The following is a 25388-nucleotide window of genomic DNA, read 5'->3' as shown; positions in this document are numbered from 1 at the left end:
CAACAACTTGCACACATCAACAATAGTGGAAACTGCAATCATCATCAATGCACCACAGCTATTGTTGCCAGATACAACTAAACAAATATAATGCAAATGACTTTGCAACTTTATATATATATATATATATAGATATACATATTTATATACTGGTGGTACTTCTGTTTCAATGTAGATATCAATTCAAATGGTAATGTTATTATTAAGGTTTACCATTTCATAATTTGGCCGCAGGGTAACTTCACCAGTAAGAATGCTTGTGAAATACTTTTAAATGGTAACATTTTAAGAGCGAATAAATGTCCGGCATCACATAACGCTGACAAATCTGAGCAGCTCCATTTCTTTTCTCCATTTCTTTTCTCTGCGATGTAGATTAGGTTGAAAAATAAAAGAATTTGACAAATACAGCTGACTTATTCACATAGAAAAACTCTGTGACAGAAGGGTTGTTACATGAAGTGGTGACACTAACTTAAAAGCACTCATACAATAGAACAACAACAACAACAACAACAGCAGGTTGTACTGGAAAGTGTTTGTCTTTTTTTGCTTGTTAATTTTGAGACTAATATTTCATTTTAGCCTTTGGTTGGTATGTGGACACATTAGCTGTTACCTTAAAAAGGTATATTGCATGGGCGACGGTAGAAATGTAACAATAATAAGCAGGACAGTGATAACATGAAGTAATTCATAAGCAGAAGTCAGTTGAAGCAAAATTCCGATTCACAGTGAGGAATGGAAAAAAAATTAAACACAAAGAATTATTACCTCAGACAGACAAGAGACATTTACATGTGCACACACACCCAGAGGGACTTGGAAAGAAAAGATTGGTAGAAAAAATATGTCAGCTGATATTGAAGATAAGATGGAGGGTTCATTATAAAGAAAAATGTTATCTGAATGATGTAAAGAAATGAAAAGTCACTGACAAAAGAATTATCTTCACCCGATATACATACATATGTATATTATACACACATATGTATATATATATATATATATATATATATACACACACACACATACATACACAGTATGTGTATATTAGATTATATATATATATATATATATATATATATATATATAAGCACATCTTTGAAATATTTTTTAATCGGCAGAAAATTACAAGGATAACTTGACAGTGAAGAGTTTTATGGATGATAATCATCAAACTGACTTTTCTAACATTTTGCAAGTTAAAATTTAAAAAAAAAAGTGTGTGTGATATATATGTATATGTGTGTGTGTGTGTGTGTGTTGTGTAAATATGAAAGAAAAAGACAAGATAGAAATCATGAAGGCCTCCATCCTCCACAGAAAACATGCAAATTCAATGAGGAAGCAATAGGCACATCTATGAACAGAGAGGCACATCTATGAACAGAGAGGCACATCTATGAACAGAGAGGCACAGTTTGTAGAAGCAATGAACAAAGAAACCTATCCTGGCAAGCCAAAGGTGTAAAATCACTCAAAGCACTTGATGTGGTGGATTGTGGTCAGTAAGTAAGATACAGAAAACTAATATATGTGAGTAGATCCCAAGGACAGGTATACTCAATTATGTATTGTCTATATTTTACTGAGATAACTGATCACAGATGTTTCTGCACACACACACACACACACACACACACACACACTCAGCAGCAGCAGCTTACAAACAGAAGCTTTTTTGTTTTTTGTGTCTTCTGTTGAAAAGAAATTCACACTTCTGCTGCACAGTGTTATGAAATTGCCCTTACGCAGATGCATGCATACAAGCACATGCAGAGCTGCATGTACATGCTTACATTTAATTGCACACACAATGTTTGCACGTATAATAGACACATGAATGTTACATCATGTGCAGCAAACCCTTCCAGTGACTGATTCTGTTCTGGATTAGCCAAGATCTCTCTCTCTCTAACACACACACACACACACACACACTAGTGTATGGCCACATAGAATGGAAAAGGCAAACAAAATCCATCAAGAGTTGCCAGCAGTTAAGTTACATTTGTTCTTAGCATAAAACAGTATTTAACACTGAATCTGCAGGTTATAACAAACAAACTGGTATCCAAGGGCAACCGTAAATGACCATGTTACTTAGCAGAGAAATATCTAGAAAGGCAATGCTTCAGAGAATTCAGAACAAAACAAAAATAAGTGAAACAAAGCACTTAAAAAATAAAGAGAGAAAATGAAAATATTCTAAAGGTCAGACATACACAGAAATAGCTATAAACATACACATTCAAACATACATAGACATGTGTACATATGCATATATACATATACATGTGTACATATATCAATGTGTTTGTGTGCATTTATATACACATATATAGCTACACATTCACACATGTATACACAGACAAATGTGACCAAGTCATGCAAAGAAAGGTTGAAAGAGTGAACAGTAAATGAAATGTCTGCCTACGCAGAGAAAGTTACAGATATTCTCACTCTCTCACACACACATACACACTGTAGACAGGAAATGCTAAGAAAAAAGGAGGATGCAGAGATAGCAACAAGATGACTAATGCTTGATCTCCAGTACTTTTCTTTCTTTAAATTTAAAAGAAAATAAAAGGTAAAAAAAAAAAAGAGCAAAAAGAATATAGAAAAGTAAAAAGCCTCATTGCACAGACATAATAACTATAATTACACAAGCAAAAAGGACAAGACGTCCATGGGAAGAAGTGGTGGCAATGGTGTGTTGGTTGGTGATGGCCCATAGAAGGACTAAGAGCCAGGTGGGGGAAGGTGAGAAGATTAGTTCACTGAAGAGTGGTACAGGAATTGAATCCCTATTCACAGAAAGGGGTCAGGGAGGCTCTCTGAAAATAATATCAGAATAGCAATAATAATAATAATAATAACAATAATTGTTATTCCTCAGAAATAGGCTTGCAATCTCAGGCTCAAAGAGAAGTTTTGATGTTTATGCCTTCACGAAAAGCATCAGGAAACTTAGTGCTTCCAACAGGAATCAATCCTCAGCTTGCCTATAACTTGTTGTAGTAGTAGTAGTAGTAATAATAATAATAATAAAACTTCTTAGGCACAAAGTTTGAGAATTTAGGGGAGGGTAACAGGAAATTGCTACATTCATATCTTTCCCAAGGGCATTAGCAATGGCAACAAAGCAGTTCCTGGTGGGAATTGAAACCAGCAAGACTATTTGGTTTGCCAAACACTTACTGCCACACCACAGTACCTGCCACAACAATAGCAATAATAATAATAATGATGATAATGATAATAATAGTAATAATGGTGGTAGTAGTAACAAAACATCGAAGAATGAGTTGTCTAAGCCAGCCAACACAACTTTCTGTCCAAGTTTTGCCTTGCAGTCAATTGAAGCCTAACAACAACAACAACAACAAAAACAACAAAAACAACAACTAGCCAACACATGAGCATCACAGATAAGAAAATAGTTTATAAAAATCTTCTGCTAAAAGTTCTTGATTCTTTTCTTTCCCCCTGTAATATGTAAATTAGTATCATTTCGTTTTTTTCTTTTTTTTACTTAATTTTTTATTCATCATTTAATTTTATTCTGTTTGAAATGTCAATTTTTTTGCTTGTCTTTTTTTTTTTTTTTCAAATACTCGCATGATAATGTAGCGCCTTTGAGTTGGATCCATAAAGAGGACCACAATATATGGAGCAGTAAAGAGTGTGACTTGAAGAGGCAAGACAGAAATTCTCTTCAGACACACTGCTTCCGGAATAAAGGACTGGAGGAAGAGAAAAGAATAAAAAGGAAAAAAAAAAAAAAAAAGGAAAAAACCCCGGTCCATGAAATGCCAACATTTCTTGACTTGTAGAAAAGTAAAAGTCCAAACTTTACATGGTGTATATGTGAGAGGGATGAGAGGGATAAGAGGAAATACAAGTCACCAGAAAAGAGAGAAGCTGTCGGCATTTACGGTCGGTGGAGCTGAACAGTTGCCATATATTGTGTAACAGTCATCGTTTCGGAGGTTTGGTAGCAGAGTAGGTATTTTGTAGAGAGAAGGAGAGAGAAAAAAAAAAAAAAGAAGATAACAATAATTGATAGTGTGTGGTGATGAAAAAGGAGGGTTCGAGGTAAGGATTCCTGTTACCTCAGAATTGAACACAAAAGTGTCTGTTGCCATGTGTCTGCTGACAAAGAGACAACAGAACAACCATAGACGCTTGATGTCAGGTTGATTGGCAAAAAAACACTTCAAGGCCAAGCCTGACACTTCTTGATGTGCACAGCTAGTGGCCAGATGCTGAAGATAAACAATGTCTATATCCAGTGGATCATAATGTATGCAGTTAGCAGCACCTAACCACCGTTAGTTTAAGATTCTTCTTCCATTGGCTCAGCGGATTCTGGTTCTGACATTGCTGAAGACCCACTACAAAAGAAAGAAAGAAACAAAGAGAAAAAGTAAATTTTTTATTCAAATGGGAATCAATAATTATTGCTTAATTAATACATTATATACACACAACCAGCATCTAAAAAAAAAATCAATCACCAACCCACGCAGGTGTGCTTTCACTTCTTATCTTACTCAACAATTTCTCGTTATCTCTATACCTTCTCCACCTGTTTGTCCCTTCTCGTCACATCCTGTTTATAGTGTCCCACACTAAATACTTGTTTCTTAGAAAAGTAACCGTTGTGTCGACGCCCCCAAGCGAAGAAGTAGGATCGCCCAAGACATATAAATAGAGGTAGCCTGGCCGTGGTGGGTGTGTTGAGTAGCAGTCGAGTAGCTATAATTATTATTCAGGTCACTGCCTGAAATCAAACTCGGAATCCTGGGGTTAGTAAGCCTGCGCTCTTAACCACTATGCCATATTGCGTAGCGGTTAAGAGCGTGGGCTACCAAACCCAAGATTCTGAGTTTGATTCCAGACAGTGACCTGATTAATAATAATAACATCGAAAACATACCTTAGGAATGAGAACCCAGGTTTGAAATTTCCCCCAAGACACCTGATGAAGGCTGGAGGGTATATCAGCCGAAACGTTGTGTTAACAACAAAGAAGATGAGGACAAATATCTGTCAATTGTAAATAATGTTCTTGATGACTAGTTACTCTTTGCAATACCAACCACTCAACTTTAGCCCTTTTGATACCAAACTGCCCAAAGCTAGCACTGGTTCTAGGGTACAAACTTCCATTTTGCAGTGGTCTAAATCAAAATTTTATGCTGATTTGTTCCAAACATCAGCTTAATAACAGTAATGTCATTTTACCATATTCCTTGTTCCCAAAATTAATTGGAACACAAGGAGTGTATTTCATTGGAAATACAGCAACAAGATAACTCTGAGTAAAGGTAAAGTTAATGAAACAGAACTCATTATAACTTGATGCAGATTGCAAGGACAGTGGTGATAATCTCTAACCAGGCTATTAATCTGTTAAAACCCCAAATCATATTCACTTTGTTTTGAGTAAAGAACTTACCTTCTTTTTGCAGTAACCATGGACAAGGAAGCTAAAGCAGAAACAGTATCAGCTTCTTCTATTTCTCTTCTTTGAGCCTCCAATAAAGAGTAGCTGATGGTGGATTGATAACGTTTTAAACAAGGCCAGTGAGTTGCTGTGAAAGGATAGTGAATGAGATACAATGAAACAAAGTGTGACATGAATGAATGTTCTATATATATATATTTATCTCCAAGCCTATGCATTAATGTTCCTCTGCCTACTGACCTCAAACTGAGACCCATCATTGCTGGCCCTGCTTGTGAAACCCACTGTTTGAGCAACTTCCCTCGACATCTTACTCAAACTGTTTCTAAAATATGTGAAAAGCTTCATCAGGGATGACTTAGACATGCTTAACCACCTCCCGGAGACAGTAAATGAAGGAACCCTGTTAGTATCATTCGATGTGGTGAATTTGTACACCAATATCCCACACGATTATGGTACAGAAGCGATCACCTTCTGGCTAGAAAAATACCCAGAAGAAATCCCAGGGTGCATCAACCACAGATTCATAATCGCAGCACTCAAATTCATCCTATTGAACAATTATTTCATGTTTGATACAGTTTACTATCAACAAAAATCTGGAACACTACTAACCTTTCAATTAATACCACAAACCCCCATACATCCCATACATTCCATACACCATTCACATTACAAATCCAGATCTACCCTAAATTGCACCAAATCCAGAACTACTTACCTCCCTTACACAAACTTTTTACTCAGGGACGAGTAGACCTGACACCGTTCAGTAATCGGTGTGCATTCAAAGCAATGATTAGTAACATTACGAAACTGGTATGCTTTTGAATCTCTTTAACAATTCACAATAATGACTTTTATTACTTTTATTCTTACCTCAGTTCATCTAATTGTAAATATCTATCGTTACTTTTCATAAAAAGCCTTTACTTTTTTTTTATTTCCAATGTACATTTTCGCTTATTTTTCTTCTTACTTTCCCCCTACATTTCCACGTTTAGTTTCTATTCTGTTTTTGTAACATATTTCTATTATATATATATATATATATATATATATATATATATATATATATATATATATGTATGTACACATCAACTTTATAACCAAGTAATGCCATAGAGTATACACCAAGACGAACATTACAATAATATACAGAATGTAACAAGATAAAAATATTGAACTAAGAAATATAAAATAGAGAGAGAGAGAGAGAGAGAGAGAGAGAGAGAAAAGAGAGAGAGAGGGAGGGAGAGAGTTGAAATCTTGCAGTTAACTGCCTAAATACAGTTGATGCAGTAATTCATGCCCTGGAATTTAGAATGAAACTTTTTCATTTTTTTCAGTATATTTCTTGTAGAACACTGGACAAAAAACCTTGTGGCATTTCTTCCAGTTCTGAACACTCAGGTTTCAAGTACTCCAAGGTTAACTTTGCCTTTCATCCTTTCGGGTTCAATACTAGAGTCAACTGTATTAGCTAACCAACTCCTATGTTTCAGGCCTTGTACCTATGCTAGATCTAATTACAGTTGTTTTACACTTTCCCACCAGACTTATAATATGTCGTTTGATCTTGTATCAAAGTAGAGGACGTATTTCCAACACACACACATTTCATAGTTTGAATTCGATTACTGCTTAAGTCTTTCTTTATCATATTTCTGTCAAACGACGGCTTTGTGTTTCAATTAATTTTGAAAATGAATTTAGTAAAATAACTGTCATTATTCAGTTTACGTCTGGAATATAAATTTATATGAAATGTTGTTGAAACGTTCCAAACACCAGCTTAATAATGACAGTTATTTTATTTAAAGTCTTCTTTATTTAAAAAACAATTAACTGAGACAAAGACAGCATATCGCAAGAAGAGAAATTTAGTCAGAGAATGGTTGTTAAGAGTTGATAGCTGCTCTAGAATCCATCTGCTTAATCTGGAGCTGAAATAAATAAAGAATTTCTTATTCAGGTATGAAACTTCTTCACAAAAGAAGAATTTTGAGGTTTTTCTAGATTCACAATAGCAATGCCTATAATGAAATATGAACTTATGGTGATGAGGGCCGGTACCTAACTTCTTCAATCATTGCTATTCTTTGTTTCCAAGATAACAACAAAAAAAAGGAAGTGGACAGAAATTAAGTTGATACCTTGTATGTTGAGAGTTCCTTCGTAAGTCTCAATAGCTGGTTTGCAGCATGACCGGCACAATTCTTCTTCTCGGATAGGTATTAGCTATAAGAGACAGAGAGACAAAAAAAATTCTTCACTTCTTGTTATCTTAAAACACATTAAATACAACTAATGGATTCAGGAAGACATGGGATGGTGGTGGATCCTGATCTTCAAACGTTGGAGTCTGGTTCAGCCCCTCATTTACAAACCCTGGTCAAACCGTCCAACCCATGCCAGCATGGACAACAGACACATGATGATGATGATGGATTCGAAAGACAAAGAACAGCAATTTACTTCAGAAGCTGTTACTCTATGAATAGTTTATTTGGCAGCCCATTATTTAACCCCTTTTCCATACTTGCATGGGTTGGATGCAATTTATTGATGCGAGTCTTTTCCTCTGGCTCGATGCTCTTCCTGTTGCCAAGCCTCATTTCCAAGCAAGCTAATATTTTCCCCATGGACAGACATGTCTTTCACAGATTTTACCAGCAGGAGTTCCGTATACTTAGTACCATACATCAGTGAAAAACACTTCAGTACAGTATTTCAATATGACAGACAAGTGTAGCCTTTTCACTACCATAGAAAACAGTGTACACCATATTAACAACAGGTAACAGGGAAAATGTTGTACAACTGTTTACTTTGATAGTAAATATTCCCATAGGTTATTTAAACATCTCACACCTTAGTCCTACATTTTGAATGCATCTTAATTACTCTGTATAGGATACCAATGTTTTGGTATAATTGACAAAGGTTTTCTTCATAATAGTTCTAGCAGTCATCAGTAAAGAAGAAAATGACCCACCTCATCACCAAGAAGTGCAGACACACACTTCTCTGAAGCATCACAGATACAAGGGAGGTCATAGCCACCTTCCAAAACTAGCACCACCTTTCCTCCAGCTAGAGACATCAGTTCACGTGTAAGATGACCAAAACCTACAAAACGAATCGGAGAAAAAGGAAAGTAATTTATGAATATTTCAAAATGAAAAAGAACAGTACATGTATACAGGTAATTATACATACACACATGTATACAGGCAATTATACATACACACATGTATACAGGCAATTATACATACACACATGTATACAGGCAATTATACATACACACATGTGAGAAATTCTGTGTGCATCACCAAAGCTTTATTATTTGTTCTTATTAACAACAAACCAAAGAAAAAATAATTTCATTTACTGTTGCAACAACTAAAGTTTTCCAGAAATAATTTTAAGTTCTAACCACAAAGTCAAAAAATATATTGCAAGACTTTAGGATAGAATTCCAATTGAGATGGGTTGGTCGCAGCCTCATATTTAAATGAATGCTAAAATGTTGGTAGTGATGGAGGCTGGGAGGTATGTTTGGGTCTCTCACCTATGAACCCTGTTACGCCTGCTCCTTACCATTTTGATATTACTCAAGCACTTCAAGGGATCAAATTTCTAGCCCCATAACATTCTAAATTATAGCAGCTACAAGAAGTCAGTCACTACACTAAAACCCTGTATTGTATGCAAGAGAATGAGAGGAAAGCCAGGTTGGCTACACTTACAGTCGGCACTGACGTCATAACCGCCGAGTGGGGCACTGTGTCCAGCAGCAGCATCAAAGCCAGCCGAGACCAACACAACTTCAGGATTGAATTCTCTTGCTATTGGCATGATGATTGTTCTGGTGGCGGAAGAAAGACAGAATTTTCCATGTTATTACGGCAGACAGAAGGACAGTTTGAGCTCAGTTGAAAAACAGATGAAGTAAGAAGAGGACAGGTGTAGATGAAGAGGACAGAAAGAGGGGAAGACGGGGAAAATAGGTGAGGGAGATAGAGTGTGAGGTTTATACAGTTTATAAATCCAACAAATTAATCCATTAATACACATACATTTAGGAAAACATGTATGTATATATGTGCATATATATATGTATATATATATATACATACGTACATATATATTTATATATATATATATATATATATATATATATATATATATATATATATATATATATATATATATATATATGTATATACATGTGTATATATATATATGTATATATCTGTACATGTATATATCTGTATATATATATATATATCTGTATATATATATATATATATATATATATATATATGTATATATCTGTACATGTATATATCTGTATATATATATATATATATATATATATATATATATATATATATATATATATATATATATATCTGTATATATATATCTGTATATATATATCTGTATTATTTATATATATATATATATATATATATATATATATATATATATCTGTGTATATATATATATATATATATATATATATATATATATATATATATATATATATATATTAGAAGGTTTGGAGGTGATGTACAGGAATTATATATTAGAAAAAACAATAAGGTACTCAGATATCTGGATGGTTGTACATTTACAGATTTTTATTTTAATACGTCACATGTTTTTATAAAATAGCACTTGCATCTATTCTTGTAGATTCTTCAGATTTAATCTGTGTGTATATATATATATGTGTGTGTGTGTGTGTGTGTGTGTGTGTGTGTGTGTGTGTGAGTTTAGATATATGTGTGTATGTATATATATATATATATATATATATATATGGTGCTGTGCGTGAGAAGACCCGGCAAGCCAAGTAAGATCGTTGCCAGTGCCCCTGGACTGGTTCTTGTGCGGGTAGCACATGAGATGCACCATTTTGAGCGTGGCCGTTGCCAGCACCGCCTGACTGGCTCCCGTAGGATTTTCGAGCGAGATCGTTGCCAGTGCCCCTGGACTGGCTTGTGCGGGTGGCACATAAAAGACACCATTTCGAGCGTGGCCGTTTTCGTGCGGGTGACACGTAAAAGCACCCACTACACTCTCTGAGTGGTTGGCGTTAGGAAGGGCATCCAGCTGTAGAAACTCTGCCAAATTAGACTGGAGCCTGGTGTTGCCATCCGGTTTCACCAGTCCTCAGTCAAATCGTCCAACCCATGCTAGCATGGAAAGCGGACGTTAAACGATGATGATGATGATGATGTATGTATATTGCTAACCACTACACACATTTTGTTACTCTCCTTGTTTCTTTCTGTGGAAGAGTGTAGGCTTGAAACGTTAAAGACTTTTTTCAATTCCCGAGCGTTAAACTAATACATCTATTTGTTTTCTACACCACCTGTCTTCCTCTTTTGTTTTTTTGTGAATTCTCCTTATATATATATATATATATATATATATATATATATATATATGTAGCCACACACCTAAGAAAATTATTTTCTCACGTCTCATAGAAAATTCTCTGTTGAAGTAAAAGCTGAAACTTGCTCACCTGAAAGCTGTCAGGTACTCAGCGTCGCCCATTGGTGGATTCAAGGATCCACCAAATGCAATATTGACATTAAAACCAAGTCCATCATCAGCGCCACACTCGTCAGGGGATCCAGTCCCTGGGAAAAAATTACCTTCATCATGCCGATGTATTGATATGTACAAGACACTGGGATCATTATAGAACATCTGCTGTGTGGCATTACCATGATGAACGTCCTGAAAAGAAAAAAATTTTTTAAAAGAAAAATCAAATGGAATATTGGACGACATAAATACGGAATTGGATAAGATGGCTGCTTTCTTCTCAATTACAACTTCTGTTCTTTCTCATCTCAATAATTAAATCTCATGCTTCATTACTCATTATAATACGTATCACGCAGGCATGACTGCATGGTTATGAAGTTTGCCATGGAACCATGTGGTTATGGGTTCAAACTCACTGCTTGAGCATCGTTGGGTAATGTTCTGTAAGAGGCTTGTAGGTGGACCAATTCTTTGTGAGTGAAACTGGAAGACAGAACTGAAGAAGCACGATGTATATACATGTGTAAGTTTGTGTAAATGATTTCATAAATCTCCTGTCTTTCTGTGTGTTCACTAACAATAGGCAGAAGAGCCACACCATCAACACAGGAAGTCAACCATGAAAACACAACCAGGCTTTTGTACAAGCTTTGTAAACAAAAAGGCTCGTAACCAAGTTTGGGCTGTTTGTTATTTGACAGACTATGGCATTATTACCTCCCTTGGAAACCAAGGCATCCAACCAGTGAATATTTGTCTCCACGAATTTTGCTTGATCCATACACTGAACATTGTTTCAAATTTTGGCACAGGGCCAGAAATACAGGAAGAGGGGATTAGTTGATTACACTGATCCCAGTGCTCAACTGGTCCTTATTTTATCAACTCTGAAAGGAGGACAAAAGGCAAAGAGGACATCAGTGAGATTTTGGAAGAAGAAATGCCACCAAGCTAATGGTTCCGTCAGCTCCCCATCTTCATACCTGATAATATTTGAAAACTTAGTTTGATGAAGAAGGAACAAACGGTGGGGCGGGGGGGGGGAGGGGGTTATTACAATTCGATGATTCCTGAAGTCTGGAAAACATTAATTCTCATGAAAGAAACAAGGAGAAGTCTGCAGTCAAGAATGTCTCTTCTAACACCAAACAACTATCAAAAGATGGTTTTTTGTCTTTTTACTTGTTCCAGTCACTGGATTATGGCCATGAGAGGGCAGCACTTGGAATGGTTTACTTGATCTGGTATTTAGTCTATTGTTCCCTCTGGCTGAACTGCTAAGTTATGGGTATGTAAACAAACAAACACCAGTTATGAAACAGGGGAGCAGGGTGAGATAAACATGTACACAGAGATTCCCACATGGATACAACAGGTTCCCACACAGTTTTGCCTGCCACATTCACTCAGCTGCAGTTGGCCCCTGGGTTGTAGCAGAAGACATTCGTCCAAGGTGCTGCATGGTAGGATTCTACTGAAACCCACACAACCGATGCCAGTACCTATAAAAGAAACTATTCGATACACGTTATTATGTTCACGTACCCAATCTAGAATGAGGATTTTCTCCACCTTCATTTTCTCCCGTAGTTGTTTGGCCGCAATAGCAATAGAGTTAAAATAACAGAAACCCCTGCAGGAATAGACGAAAAAAAGAAGAAAAAAAAAACAAAATAGGACAAACATTAAAACATTATTGTATAATTAAACCAAGTAATTATATAGAACTGCATTAATGAATTTCTAAGATTATAAAGAGAGAGAGAGAGAGAAAGAGAGAGAGAGAGAGAAAGAGAGAGAGAGAGACGTGGAAAGGGAAAAAGTTACAGCATGAGTTTTTTCAACAGGATGTTATACTGTAGACGTTACTTACATAGCTTGTTGTGCTTCTGCATGATGACCTGGGGGTCGGACAACTGCCATGCCATTCTGTTGAGATAAAACATTAACTTAGATGTAAACACAACTGAAAATGATTACAATAAATAGCAAACCATGGTTCAATCGGAATGATAAGATGGAGGAGAAGGTGAAGAGGAGAAATATGATGAGGTGGAAAACAGGGATGAAGAAGAACTGGTGTCAGCATCACTGCTGCCAACACCATTTCACATCTGCTTTGCCATGGTGCCAAACATTGGGTAGATATCTGTTTCGTTGATCCTCTCCCTTCTTATCTATGAAACCCAACCAACATTTGACCATTTCTTCTTCTCTATCCTTCTTAGTCTTTCTCTGCCAGGAGAAGATTCTACTGTTAGCACCTTTCTTTCTGGTCAGTGGCATTCATTTACATCCCACATCCGCACCAGCACATACTTCTCTATTACAGATATTGGGTGAGACTGTGACACTGTTCTTTTCTGCTTAGATGATCTCACGCAAGAAGCAGGAATGACAGATGGAAACTGTAGGGAAGCCTGCCATGTACATGTGTACACACACACACGTACATATAACAGGCTTCCATAAAGTTTCCATCAAGCAATTCCATTTAGTCAGCCTGACTCAAAAGTAGAAGACTCTTGACCAAGGTGTCCATGAGTAGGACTGAACCTAAGTCCATACGGCTGAGAGGCAAGTGTTTAACCGCCCCCCCCCCCATCTGTTAGCTTTCCAATAAATCATTCACAACTCACTTCTCTCTTCAGTTTTCTCAGAAGCACAATGTTATGATAAAACAAAATATAGACTAGGACGAATCATCATCATCATCATCATCATCCTCCTCATCCTCATCCTCATCATCATCCGCACTCCATGCTTGCAGGGGTTGGATAGTCTGACAGGATCTGATGTGTCTAAGGACTGCATCGTGCTCCAATGTCCGTTTTGTCAAAGTTTCTAAGGCTGGACGGCCTCCTCAACCCCTCCAACTAGTTCTTTTTCTAGTCTGGACTAGGGGCCCTTTTTTTCTTTACATGGCCCCTGCATTATAGTGGTTACTATGCAGTTCACAGGACTATGAACACTGGTGCGGGGGGGGGGGGCAGTGCTGAGGTCAGCATTGGTTCTTGTAGAGGAATCAAGTAGGGGAGAGGGGGAGAGAGAGAGAGAGACTGACCAGCAGGAACTGAGATAATGGTGGTGAGGTGCTCAGGTGGCCCTTAAGGGCAGAAGCTGAGTAGAAATGGGGTGGGTTGTTTGCAAGATTGTGGGAAGGAGAGTGAGGAGGGGGGAAGGCAGACTGCCAGAATGGGTTCGGGTTGAAGGATGGATGAAGAGAGACCGATGAGCTGGAAAAGATAGAAGGATGGAGAGAGAGCAGGGGTAGAGAGTAAAGATGATACAAGTTGCCAGGTGGGTGTGTGAGAGAGAGAGAAAGAGGTGACATGATTGGGTAGCCTGTAGGAGCTGGGGTGGGTAGGTGGAAGAGGCAGGCATAATGCATGAGGTGAGAGCAGCACTGTAACATGAGCAGGGAGGAGCACCATATCACCAAGGAGGGAAAATCTTTTTGAGGGCATCCTATCACCAGAGATCCCTTTCCTTTGTCATCTTCACCAGGCTCAGAATCCTGAGGTCAGTCTTCACCATTTTACTCCATGTTTTCCTGGATCTCCTGCTCTTGCAAGTTCCAGCACAAACTTCTTTCTTGAACGCAACATCGGATTCCTCTCATGCTATTTCCCTGAACGTATCCTTCCCTACTTACCGAAACCTCTCTTTGCCAGGCTTACCCAAGGCCTCTCAATTCAAGGCTTAGCTTCCATGCCTGGAATTTCTTCTCTAATTCCCAGATAGATTCAATTATGAGAACAAGATCATCAGCACCCCAGAGAGAACCAGTCTTAAACTCCTTGGTAACAGTTTGTAGGATTGGATTATGATGACTAAGAACAGGAGGGGGAGGGGGAGGACTGAACCAACCAAAGAAGAATACAACCAGAAAATACAAGCAACATAAGAATATAACGTGAGTGGATTTGGTAAGAGAAGAATATTATTTAATATAAATTAAAAAAGCAATCATTTTACCTTTAATTCACCTGAAGCAACTTTAAATGCCAGTTCTATCACACAGCCTGCAGCCTGAAATATATAATGAACTCCTGTTATAACATTAAACTATTGGGTTGAATCAGAAATAATACCTGGTTTTTGGAAATAAATTCTAATGAAGCATTTTGTGGAAATGACTGTTTTTAAAAGAGCCTCATCTGTCGTCCGTATTTAAGCAGTGAAAGTGTGCACATCATTGTTTCAAATTCTTACATAATCATCTATTATAATGTATGAATCATCCATTATAATTTGAAGATAGCAAACGGGTAAATTTACATGTATTACAATACATGCATACAGAAGAACACCCTCAGTCATTGCCATACCATCATTTTAGTGTCCATTTCCCTCCACACTTATTTTGATGTAGATGACAATTAAGGAAGCACTTCTACAGCTGGATGCTTTCCCTGTCATCAACCTTCACTTGCTTTTCAAATTAGGTTTCTTTCGTTTCACTGGTCTGCACACATTTGCTAAACTACAGGATACTTGTTCATTGGAAAAATGTAAATGATGTCACTGCTTTTTATTCAATGTTAATGAGAACATGTGGAGTTTGATACTGACACACACACACATGATGGACATCCATACAGTTTCTGCTGACCGATTTCCCTCACACAAAATGTTGGTCAACCTGAGGCTATTGTAGAAAACACTTGCCGAAGATGCTGTTGTGAAACCCACTTCATAACCACACGGCTATGCCAGCACCCATTCACATCTGTATAATTCAAACGTTGAAGGAGAAGGTGGCAGTGTGCTGCAGAGCGAAATGAAAACCAAGAAAAGACACAAAACAAGCTGCTCCCTACTTACCATGCGTGCAGCAGTGGTTGTATGAGATTCATTCCACACCGTATCAGAATCCACACCAATACCACCACAGCTGAGAATACAAAATCTCAGAGAAAGAGAATCTGAAGGAAAATAAATAATGGAATAAATTGTCTTTTATATAACGAATCAAAGAACAGACAAACTGTAAAGAAATTCAATATAATTTCATTGTGTTTATTTCTAATTCCAATCTATAAAAACTGTCAATGTTTAGCAACCTCTACAATTGTTTTTCAACATCCTCGTTAATAAATGAAGTCTTTTTTTATAATTAACCCTTGTAGGAAGAGCAATGCTGTTGTATAGGCCCTTGCTGACTAGCAAGAACAATATAGTTCTATTCCGTTTAAATATCTGCATGGCAATGTCTGTAGAATGAGAAAAAATTACGAGAGAGTATTTCACAGGAGAGCAGTTCCAAGATGGAAGAAATGTTCAAAGTATTTGTTCTTTGGTGGAATTTGGTGGAGCGAGAAGAATGGCATTTTCAGGATAATGAAAGGAAGAGAGAAAGAAAAGTGTTGGCAGTGGGTTGAGGAGTGTTTTGGGCTGGAAATTGAAACCTCTCCACTCAGCTAGCAAGGTTTTGTTAGCCTTTTGTTAAACAATGAAGGCAAGTGGCCTTGTGGTTGGTGTTGCGATCATGATTGCAAGATCATGGGTTCAATTCGCAGACCAGGTAGTGTGTTGTGTTCTGGAGCATTTCCCACTGCTCCAGTTCACTCAGCTGTAAATGAGTGGACTTGTGATGGAATGGTATCCTGTCGAGCAGGGAATATTGTGTCGTGAGGTAACTGGTCTCATAAGCCCTGGGACATGATACAGAAATGTTCAGGTGTTGATTTCTTAAATATTATTTTGTTGATTAAAAAACAAAATTTTTTAAACGGTGGAGATTTCCAGAAAGAATCTTTCTCATATCAGGGAAATGGAGGATAAGTTGAAGAGGGAATAGTTTTGTTACTTAGGTGTTAGTGTAATGCATCCTCAGATTGAAGTAAAAATTAGCAAACTATGTTAATCGAATGAGGACAGTACAGTTATCAGGTCCTGAAAAGTAAAATTCATTACAATAAGTTATGATTGAGAAATTGCTAAAATTCTGAAATAAATTTGAAGGAAAAGAATCATAAAAACTAACCAATTAGTTTAGGGTCCATTTTCTGTCTTGGGTGATTTGTTCCATACAATAATGTGTAGACTTCTGTATGGCAACTCTGTAATTCTTCCAAAGTGGCTTTTCGCGTTTTCACACGCTATAAATAAATAACCAGATTGAGTGTAAAAGCATAACACAATGCATCTAAGAGAACCTGTTTGTTAAACTAACACTTCCAATGTGGGAAGGAAGACGGCATTACTGAAACATTGTCCTTTGATGTCCACTTTGCCATTCTAGCAGAATTTGTTGAGGTAGCTTTTCTATGGCCAAATTCCCTTCTTGTTGCTGACTCTCAACTTTGGAAACAAAATCAAAAGTATCCCAAATATATGAACTCATTTGTTTTGGGACAGGAAGTAGAAAGCCATTCAGCCACTCTGAAATTTTGGCCAGGCAACGTTGATAACTGCTTTATGAATTGGGGGCAATGGAGGAAAGTTTTCAAACTTTTTTGTGTATTTTTGGAAGGCCAAAAAATACAGGAGTTCTTGGCTCTGGCTGCAAAATCCTAGATTCAGTGTCATTTATGAAATTGTTCCCCTCCATTTCCAAAATTACTTGTCAAGTTCTTTCCTGTAATTGGAGTTTAGACTGACAAGCAACTCTTCATAAGTTTTATCATAAGGTGAAATATACTCATCTTAGTCTATCATTACAATAACACCCTCACTATCTGCAATTTTAATAACAATAGAGTCATTGTTAGCTAAAATATTCATCCAGCCCCATGGTGTTGAGAACTCATTCTTCCAGTTTGTCACAAATGTGTGTGTGTGTGTGTGTGTGTATTAAATACAAACCTAACATCAGAGTCTGAAGGCATTAGTTTCATTAGACTAGTAATGCCTGTACCAAATCAGTTACAACAAATGCAGAAAAACAACAATTCCTACCTCACATCGAGACACAAGACCTCTTTCTTGCAGACGAGACCAAATACTCTGCAAACGCCCTGCATGTTCAGGATGGGCAGAATTGTTACCACAGGAACATTGATGCTTTAACATTACAGTATCATAAGCCAGTCCTAGGGTTAAAATAAAACAAAACTGTTCAATTGGGTTTCTAAATGGGAGGAAATGTTATGACAATTCAAAGAAAACACTAACTAGATCAGAATAACAAGTCTGTTATCTTAAATAATGATTTTTACAGAAAAAAGAACACACACAGACTCTTGTTGTTTTGAATTAAGATTGTTTCTGTAGTTAATTGCAACACCAGTGATTTTTCACTCACTGTTTTACTATATCAGGAGTGGATGATTTTGTGCAGGCATGCAGTCCTGGCAGACCTTTGCTACTGATGAAGCCCAAAGAGGCAAAAATTTAGCAATACCATCACTGCCATAGGATGAGTTTCTTCTGCTACTGATATATTTCTGTGTTTTTCAACACCACACATCCTATGCTTTTTCAAGATGGATATCACAGTTTACAAGGCTTTCAACAAAGTACTGCTTTAAGTATGATACACAAAGTGATATACTTATATATATATATCAATATATATATACTTATATATATATATATCTCAATATATCAAACAGCTGTATAACTATATATTTTGAAGTAAAGAAGAATAGAAGAGGCAGTGTAACCTGTAGTGAATGTATAGCGCACAGGGCCCGTATCCTGGGGTTGTTGTGGAGGCATTGAGAAAGTAACCAGCGGACTGGACTGAGTGCGGGACAAAGGACGGTGATGTGATGTTCTGTGTCGCATTTTAAGTAAGTCTCTCTGTTGACCAACGAAAGATTCCCGTTCCCGATTGTTTTGTTTGTCTGGTTCACTGCTCTGCTCATCCATTTTAGAATCTTTGATAACAACGACATCACCATCATCAGGGTCTCGACAATCTTTCATTTCCTGGTGGATAGCAAGGAGAAAACAGATATAAAGAAATACCTGACCCCTTTCAGTGGGTAAATGATGCAAAGAAACTTCTTTGGAAAACAAATGAAACAATAAAAAAAAGACATGCACCAAGAACTGGGTGGAGATGCAAGGAATGTGGTAGAGTTAGCTTTATATTAACTTTAATTATTACAAGAAAGTTTAGTGTAGCAACCATTAAATGATGCAGTAGTAGTAGTAGGATGGAATCATAGCAGTTCTGAGTGAAGTAACATGTACACGTTTTGTAGGTTCTAGTGTAAAAAGAAAAAAGGGGAGAGATCAGAGGTTAATATAAAACTGTTGGCTAATCAAATGACACGAGGAATATTTTCAAAAATATGCAAAAAGATAATCAAAAGTTTGAAGAAGAGAAAGAAGGTTCCAATGCTGGACTTGAAAAGATTCGCTTTTTTTTTTTTTTTACAGAAAGAGATAACATTAGTAAGTTAGAAAATGATGAGTCTTTATATGTAATTTGAATATAGACAGAAGATCAAGAGAAACGGCAGGGTGAGGAAAGAGCAACAGAGTCTCAAAGAGTGCAAGAAAACAAACTTCCAAATTCAAAATATATGAATCTGAATCCTCAAGAAGAACTGGTATGCAGTTTTCATGAAAATGGTTTTATAATTTTTAACCCTTTAGCATTCAGATTCCCTGTCAAATGCAATGCTTATTTAGTCTCACGGTTTTGAATTAATCATGCATTATCTTGTAGTTTTGAGATTTTGATAATGTGATTGTGTATTTTTCAAAATGACATTGTAGGGTAAGTGTGAGAGGTTAGATCTAGCTGGTGTGAATATAAAACAGGTAGAATATTTGAACTGGATAGGAATGGACTAAGTACTAAAAGGGTTCATTTGTACAGAAACTTATGTCAATAACAAAAAGAAAAGAAAAATGAAATCAAACAACTGCAACCAGATTTGGTGATTTAAAAGGAAACCAGAAAGCCCTTAATGACAGAAGAAAGAAACCAGAAAGCCCTTAATGACAGAAGAAAGAAACGGCGCTCATCGTTCACTTAGAGCAATGGTTCTTAAACATTTATAGTTCAGAAACCAGTCTTATAAAATGGCATTTAACAACTCCCTTTTTTCCCCTGTTTATTATCCTGTGCAGTATGAATGCCTCTTTTTAGACATCTACAGATATAAATGGTCCCTAAAATTTTTATAGAAATTAATTAAACACTTCCAATAAAATGAAATCATTATTGGACTTTGGCACATCATCAGACATGTTTCTGCTCACTGATAAAAATCTATATCTGCTTCATTTTCTGAAATTTTTGCTTTAAAATGTATATTGTGCCTAATTAAAATATTTTATTTCTAAGAGGAACCAGAAGTCCCTTTATCATGACATTGATGTTTTCCACTCCCTTGTAGGTTCTCCATTTCTGTTACCACACTGCAATGCCACAATACTGAGGTGGATATGGCAGAGATCTTTGGTTGTCTGATAACCAGAATATTCCTCTCATCAATGCCGGTATTATGTGGAGGAGAGTTCAGACATTAAGTTGGGTGAGTCACAAGTAGAGTTTTCTTGGAAGGCTCAGAGAGACCCAACAAAATACCTGCAAAGGTAGATATATGCACTCACTATTATAGCGTTAAAGATCAAAGGACCTCCTACACCAAGTCTGCCACCACATCGCTAAACCATTTCACCAAACATTTCTGACGATATCATTGTCCACTTCTCCATGCTTGCATGGGTCAGAGAGAATTTATTGAGGCAGATTTTCTATGACTGGAAACCTTTGCTGTTGCCAAACTTCACCTATTTCCAGCTAAAATAATGTCTCATGGCCAGACATGTTTTCCATGGAAGACTGGAAATAAGCAACATCACTTATATGACTGTGATGTCAAGACAAGGGTACACACACATATATATATAAGATTCTTTCAGTTTCCATCTACCAAATCCACTCACAAAGCTTTGGTCAACCTAGAGCTATAGTAGGAGATATTTACCCAAGCTGCTGTGCAGTGGGATTGAGCCTGAGACCACATGGTTAGGAAGCAAGCTTCTTAACTACACAGCCATGCTTGTACCTATATGCCATGCTATATATACAGCATGGTATATAGGTGTGGTTAACAAGCTTGCTTCCTAACCATGTGTTCTCAGGCTCAATCCCACTGCACGGCACCTTGGGCAAGGGTAAATGTATCCTGCTATAGCTCCATATCAACCAAGAGAATGGAGAAAATTTAGAGAGCTTTTACCTCTGCATCAAAAGGTTTCTCTCTCTCTCTCTCTCTCTCTCTCTACATGAAAGGAAGATTGTATGATGCATGTACATGAACAGCAATTCTACACAGTAGTGGGACATGGGCCCTGAATACAGGACATGCGAAGGCTGGAGAGGAATGAAGGTAGTGGATGCTGGATGTGCAATGCCAGTGTACATGAGCAACAAAGTGCTAGGGTAATTGAGGGAAAAGGTAGACACAAGAGGAATTAGATGCAGTGTGCAAAAGAGGAGACTGCACTGGTTTGGTCATATGATGCAGATGGATGTCGACAGTTGCATACAGAAGTGCCGATCATTCAAAGTGGATGGAACTTGTGGAAGAGGGAGACTGAGGAAGACATGGGACAAAGTATTCAAGGCTGATCTCAAGACACTGAGCCTTATGGAGGAGATGACTAAGGAACAAGATCTCTGGCCCATGGCTGCACTCAACGAGACCCTCCTGCCACAGCAGAATTGATACCAGTGCTGGTGCCATGTTAAAAGCACCCAGAACACTCTATGGAGTGGTTGGTGTTATGAAGGGCGCCCAGCCATAGAAGCCATGCCAGAACAGACAAGGGAGCCTGGTGTGACCCCTAGCCTTACCAGCTCCAGTCAACCCATGCCATATGATGATGACAATGACGATCACTATTACTATTGTAGTTAACTATTTCAGAATCTGTGATTGTTCCCTTGTCTTCACATCATAACAGCTGTCAGGAGCCTCACTGTCACATAAGCTATGTTCTTCATTTCCAGTCTTCGATGGAAAAAAAAAAGAGAGGAAAAACGTCAGGGATGGGGGAATATTACCTTGCTTAGAAACGGGTGTGAACTGGTGGCATTCAGCAGTAGAAAATCTATCTTCCTCAATGAATTCCATCTGACCGAAGCAGGAAAAGTGGATGAGAATGTAGTACCTTAACTGATAACCCTAGATACAGAGTTTACTCAGTAATAAAGCATAGAAGTTGCACATCTATAAACTAAATACAACCCATCAGGTTGGAAGATACTAACAAACTCAGGCTAGGAGTTTATTAGAGGGGCTTATACACAGGTAACAAATCTCTAAATATGTCCAGGATGTGTGATACAGAAAATATTTTATGTAGCATTTGTTAACAATATAAAGATTGCAACATAAAGTAAATTTAGAAATAAACAATTTCTCATGCACTACTTACTGAATCTCAAATTGATGTGAGGAACCCAAATGAAAATACAGTGGTAACAGTGATGCAAATTAAGGAGAAGGTCCTTTTTGTTAAGGTTTATCATCAATGAATTTTGAATGTTTCTGAGCTCCACGAGGTTCTCCAATAGATGCCTGCATCCCATTCTCAACATATAAAACTAAATTGCATTCTTTACAGGAGGCATTCATTTGCTTTTTAGGTCTCCAGCCTTATTGATATTGAAGTGTTGAATGTAGAGGCCATACAACTAAATCCTGCAAGGTGATTAATTAGGTGGGTGGCACCACTAGTTCTTACCAATTCTTCATTATTACAATCTCTTGATATTAAACACAAATTCTAATAATGAATTAACCACATCTAGAAGAGGCATTCAAGAAATCTAGCACAACCAAAATTGATAGACTAAAAGGTGATGGGGGGACAACTGCACGAAATGTAAAGTTAAAAAGGAAGACAGAGATAATAGAAACTAGAATGGGAAACATCAGGGAATAGGAGAGAGAGAGAGAGAGAGAGAGATAATGAGAGGAAGTGGAAAGAGAGAGAGAGAGAGAGAGAGAAAGAAAGAATAACAAATATTTGAGCAATAGAGAAATAACAAATATAAACAACAATGAAAACCAAAATGCTGCAAACTCTTTTCTAGATACATACATGTGTTAATTGCGAAGGCATTAGTATTAATGAGAGCCAGTCTAACAACGATGAGCAGGGGACAAAAAAGAAAAAAAAACTGAAATCAGCATTGCATCTAGAATTAGTTAAGAAGCATAAATAGGCAAGTTCAGAACTTCATTAGATGTAATTAGACAGGTGTGGTGGTAGTGGGGAATAAAGAAGGTGAGGGAGGGGGGAGGGGGGCAGTAGAAGTCAAACATGGAAGCTTGACAACAAGAAGGAGCAGAGGTCAGTGAAAGTGAAGCAAGGTTTTTGAATGCAAAACTAACAGCCTCGAGATCCAGCACCGAAGAAAGAAAACGACAGAAAGGGAAGTGAAAAGTGGTTTAGTTTTGAAGAAGAAGTCATAAAATTGGAACAGAAAGAAAAAAAAAATAAATATAAACAAAAGGTGGTCATAATTTTTGTGTCTTTATTGTATTTGTTTCTTTATAAGAATTTCCATCTCAAAAAATATTTAATACACAAGAGTTGTTTCTTAATAACAGATCCCTTTAACAAGTAGGTGGTGGTGGTGGTGGAGATAGAGTGCACGAGAGCTTTTTTTTTTAGTTGAAAAGACAAATGTTCTATCAGCTATATATATATATATATATATATATATATATATACACATATATATATACACATCTATATACACAGGTATGTGCAAATATGAATATATATATATATATATAAATATATATATATATATACACATATATATATATACACATCTATATACACATACACTGGTATGTGCAAATATGAGCATATATATATATATATTTATATATATATACACACACACATCTATATACACATATACACAGGTATGTGCAAATATGAGCATATATATACACACAAGTATGTGCATATATACATAAAGTGTGTGCACAAATATATATATATATATATATATATATATATACAAGTATGTGCACAAATATATATATATATATATATATATATATATATATATACACATATATCTCCACTAAGTGAAAAAAAATAGGTGATTATTGTGTTCTCTATCTACCTGGGCTATTTTTACTTCGGTTTCCTCATCAACGTTCTCCATATGACTCTTGCTGCCAGCTCGTTGTAACACAGCCTGTCGTATGTGCTGGAAATTTGAAGAAAATGAAATAAGACACTAACCGACAACCTCAGAAGCAGCATCAGGAGGAACAATATGGCCAACACCTACAAGTGGACTGGCATTTTACTAAAACCAGCTTTTGAAAGTTTTTTTCTCTTTTTTTTTTGTATAATCCCCCCAAAAAAATGCTCCATTATATGTGCGTGTGTGTGTGTGTGTGTGTGTGTGTGTGTGTAAATATATATATATATAAAAAAATAGAAATTTGACTAATATCTGTTGTTGCTGCTGATGATGATGATGCTATTGTTGCATTAGTTATTAATGGTGATGATAATAATTAAGGATTTTGATTATAAGAAAAAAAAATGTTGCAGTTGTTGCTGAAGACTTCTTTAATAAATCTGTAGATTTCTACAGAAGATATATTTAGAAATTAAGGCATTCATGTTTCTTTTAAGGGAATTCTGTGTCAGAAGTGAAGTGGTCCCAGATTGGGATTGAAACCAGACCTAACTCAGTCGCTGTATAAACTTCCTTCAACAAAATACTGTCCACCAACAATAACAATAGTTTCTGATTTAGATGTAAGATCAATAAATTTGGAGTTGGGAGGGGTGGTCATTAATAATGTCAACCTCAATATTTGACCAGGCCTGGTAGAAGACAAGCAAAGTTGATCCCTCTAAGATTTGAACTCAGAACATAAAGAGTGGGAATATTGCAAGCTATCTCATCGAATGCTCAAATGCATTGGATGAGATAACTTACAGGATTCTGCCAATCAACAACCTTCTTAATAATAATAATAATAATAATAATAATAATAATAATAATAATAATAATAATAATAATGATGATGATGATGACAACAACAACAATGCTCTCAAATTTTGGCATAAGGTCAGCAATTTCGGAGAAGCATGTATAGTTGATTAGACTGCCCCCACCCCCAGTATGTAACTGGTACTTATTTTGTTGACCTTGAAAGGATGAAAGGCAATGTCAACTACAGCAGGATTTGAACCCAGAACAAAGAACTGGAAGAGATGCTGCTACGCATTTTACCCTGCGTAGCAACAATACTGCCTGCTTGCCATGATGTTGCTGATGATGATGATGTTTCCTTGTGTGGAAATTGTTCCTTGGCACAAGGAGCCCAAACTGCAACCAAAGGGGCCAAAGGATTTTCATATTGAGATATAT

The 25388-nt window shown here is 36.7% G+C and overlaps 1 protein-coding gene across 21 annotated transcripts in view; it reads right to left on the bottom strand.

Moving 5' to 3' along the window:
- Positions 1 to 3431: 3431 nt before the first annotated feature.
- LOC106877934 (histone deacetylase 4) overlaps positions 3432 to 25388 on the bottom strand; it is a 203746-nt gene continuing 181789 nt past the window's right edge. For 11 of the 21 annotated variants that reach the window (XM_089359060.1, XM_089359058.1, XM_089359059.1 and 8 more), the window contains 14 exons: positions 24120 to 24206; positions 18667 to 18934; positions 17960 to 18093; positions 17046 to 17160; positions 15884 to 15984; positions 15035 to 15088; positions 12930 to 12985; positions 12602 to 12689; positions 11028 to 11245; positions 9235 to 9353; positions 8481 to 8614; positions 7639 to 7723; positions 5471 to 5606; positions 3524 to 4403 (listed from right to left, as the gene is read on the bottom strand). In XM_089359060.1, the coding sequence (XP_089215186.1) occupies positions 4346 to 4403; positions 5471 to 5606; positions 7639 to 7723; positions 8481 to 8614; positions 9235 to 9353; positions 11028 to 11245; positions 12602 to 12689; positions 12930 to 12985; positions 15035 to 15088; positions 15884 to 15984; positions 17046 to 17160; positions 17960 to 18093; positions 18667 to 18934; positions 24120 to 24206 (1653 nt within the window). In that variant the 3' untranslated portion in view covers positions 3524 to 4345. Of the gene's footprint in view, positions 4404 to 5470; positions 5607 to 7638; positions 7724 to 8480; positions 8615 to 9234; positions 9354 to 11027; positions 11246 to 12601; positions 12690 to 12929; positions 12986 to 15034; positions 15089 to 15883; positions 15985 to 17045; positions 17161 to 17959; positions 18094 to 18666; positions 18935 to 24119; positions 24207 to 25388 lie in introns of all 21 variants that reach the window. The other 10 variants (XM_089359071.1, XM_089359063.1, XM_089359070.1 and 7 more) reach the window with 2 other exon arrangements.

This window comes from Octopus bimaculoides, chromosome 10, assembly GCF_046866305.1.
Source record: "Octopus bimaculoides isolate indiv1 chromosome 10, ASM4686630v1, whole genome shotgun sequence".
NCBI classification, from domain to species: Eukaryota; Metazoa; Mollusca; class Cephalopoda; order Octopoda; family Octopodidae; genus Octopus; species Octopus bimaculoides.
This window is presented reverse-complemented; position numbering and strand designations above follow the sequence as displayed.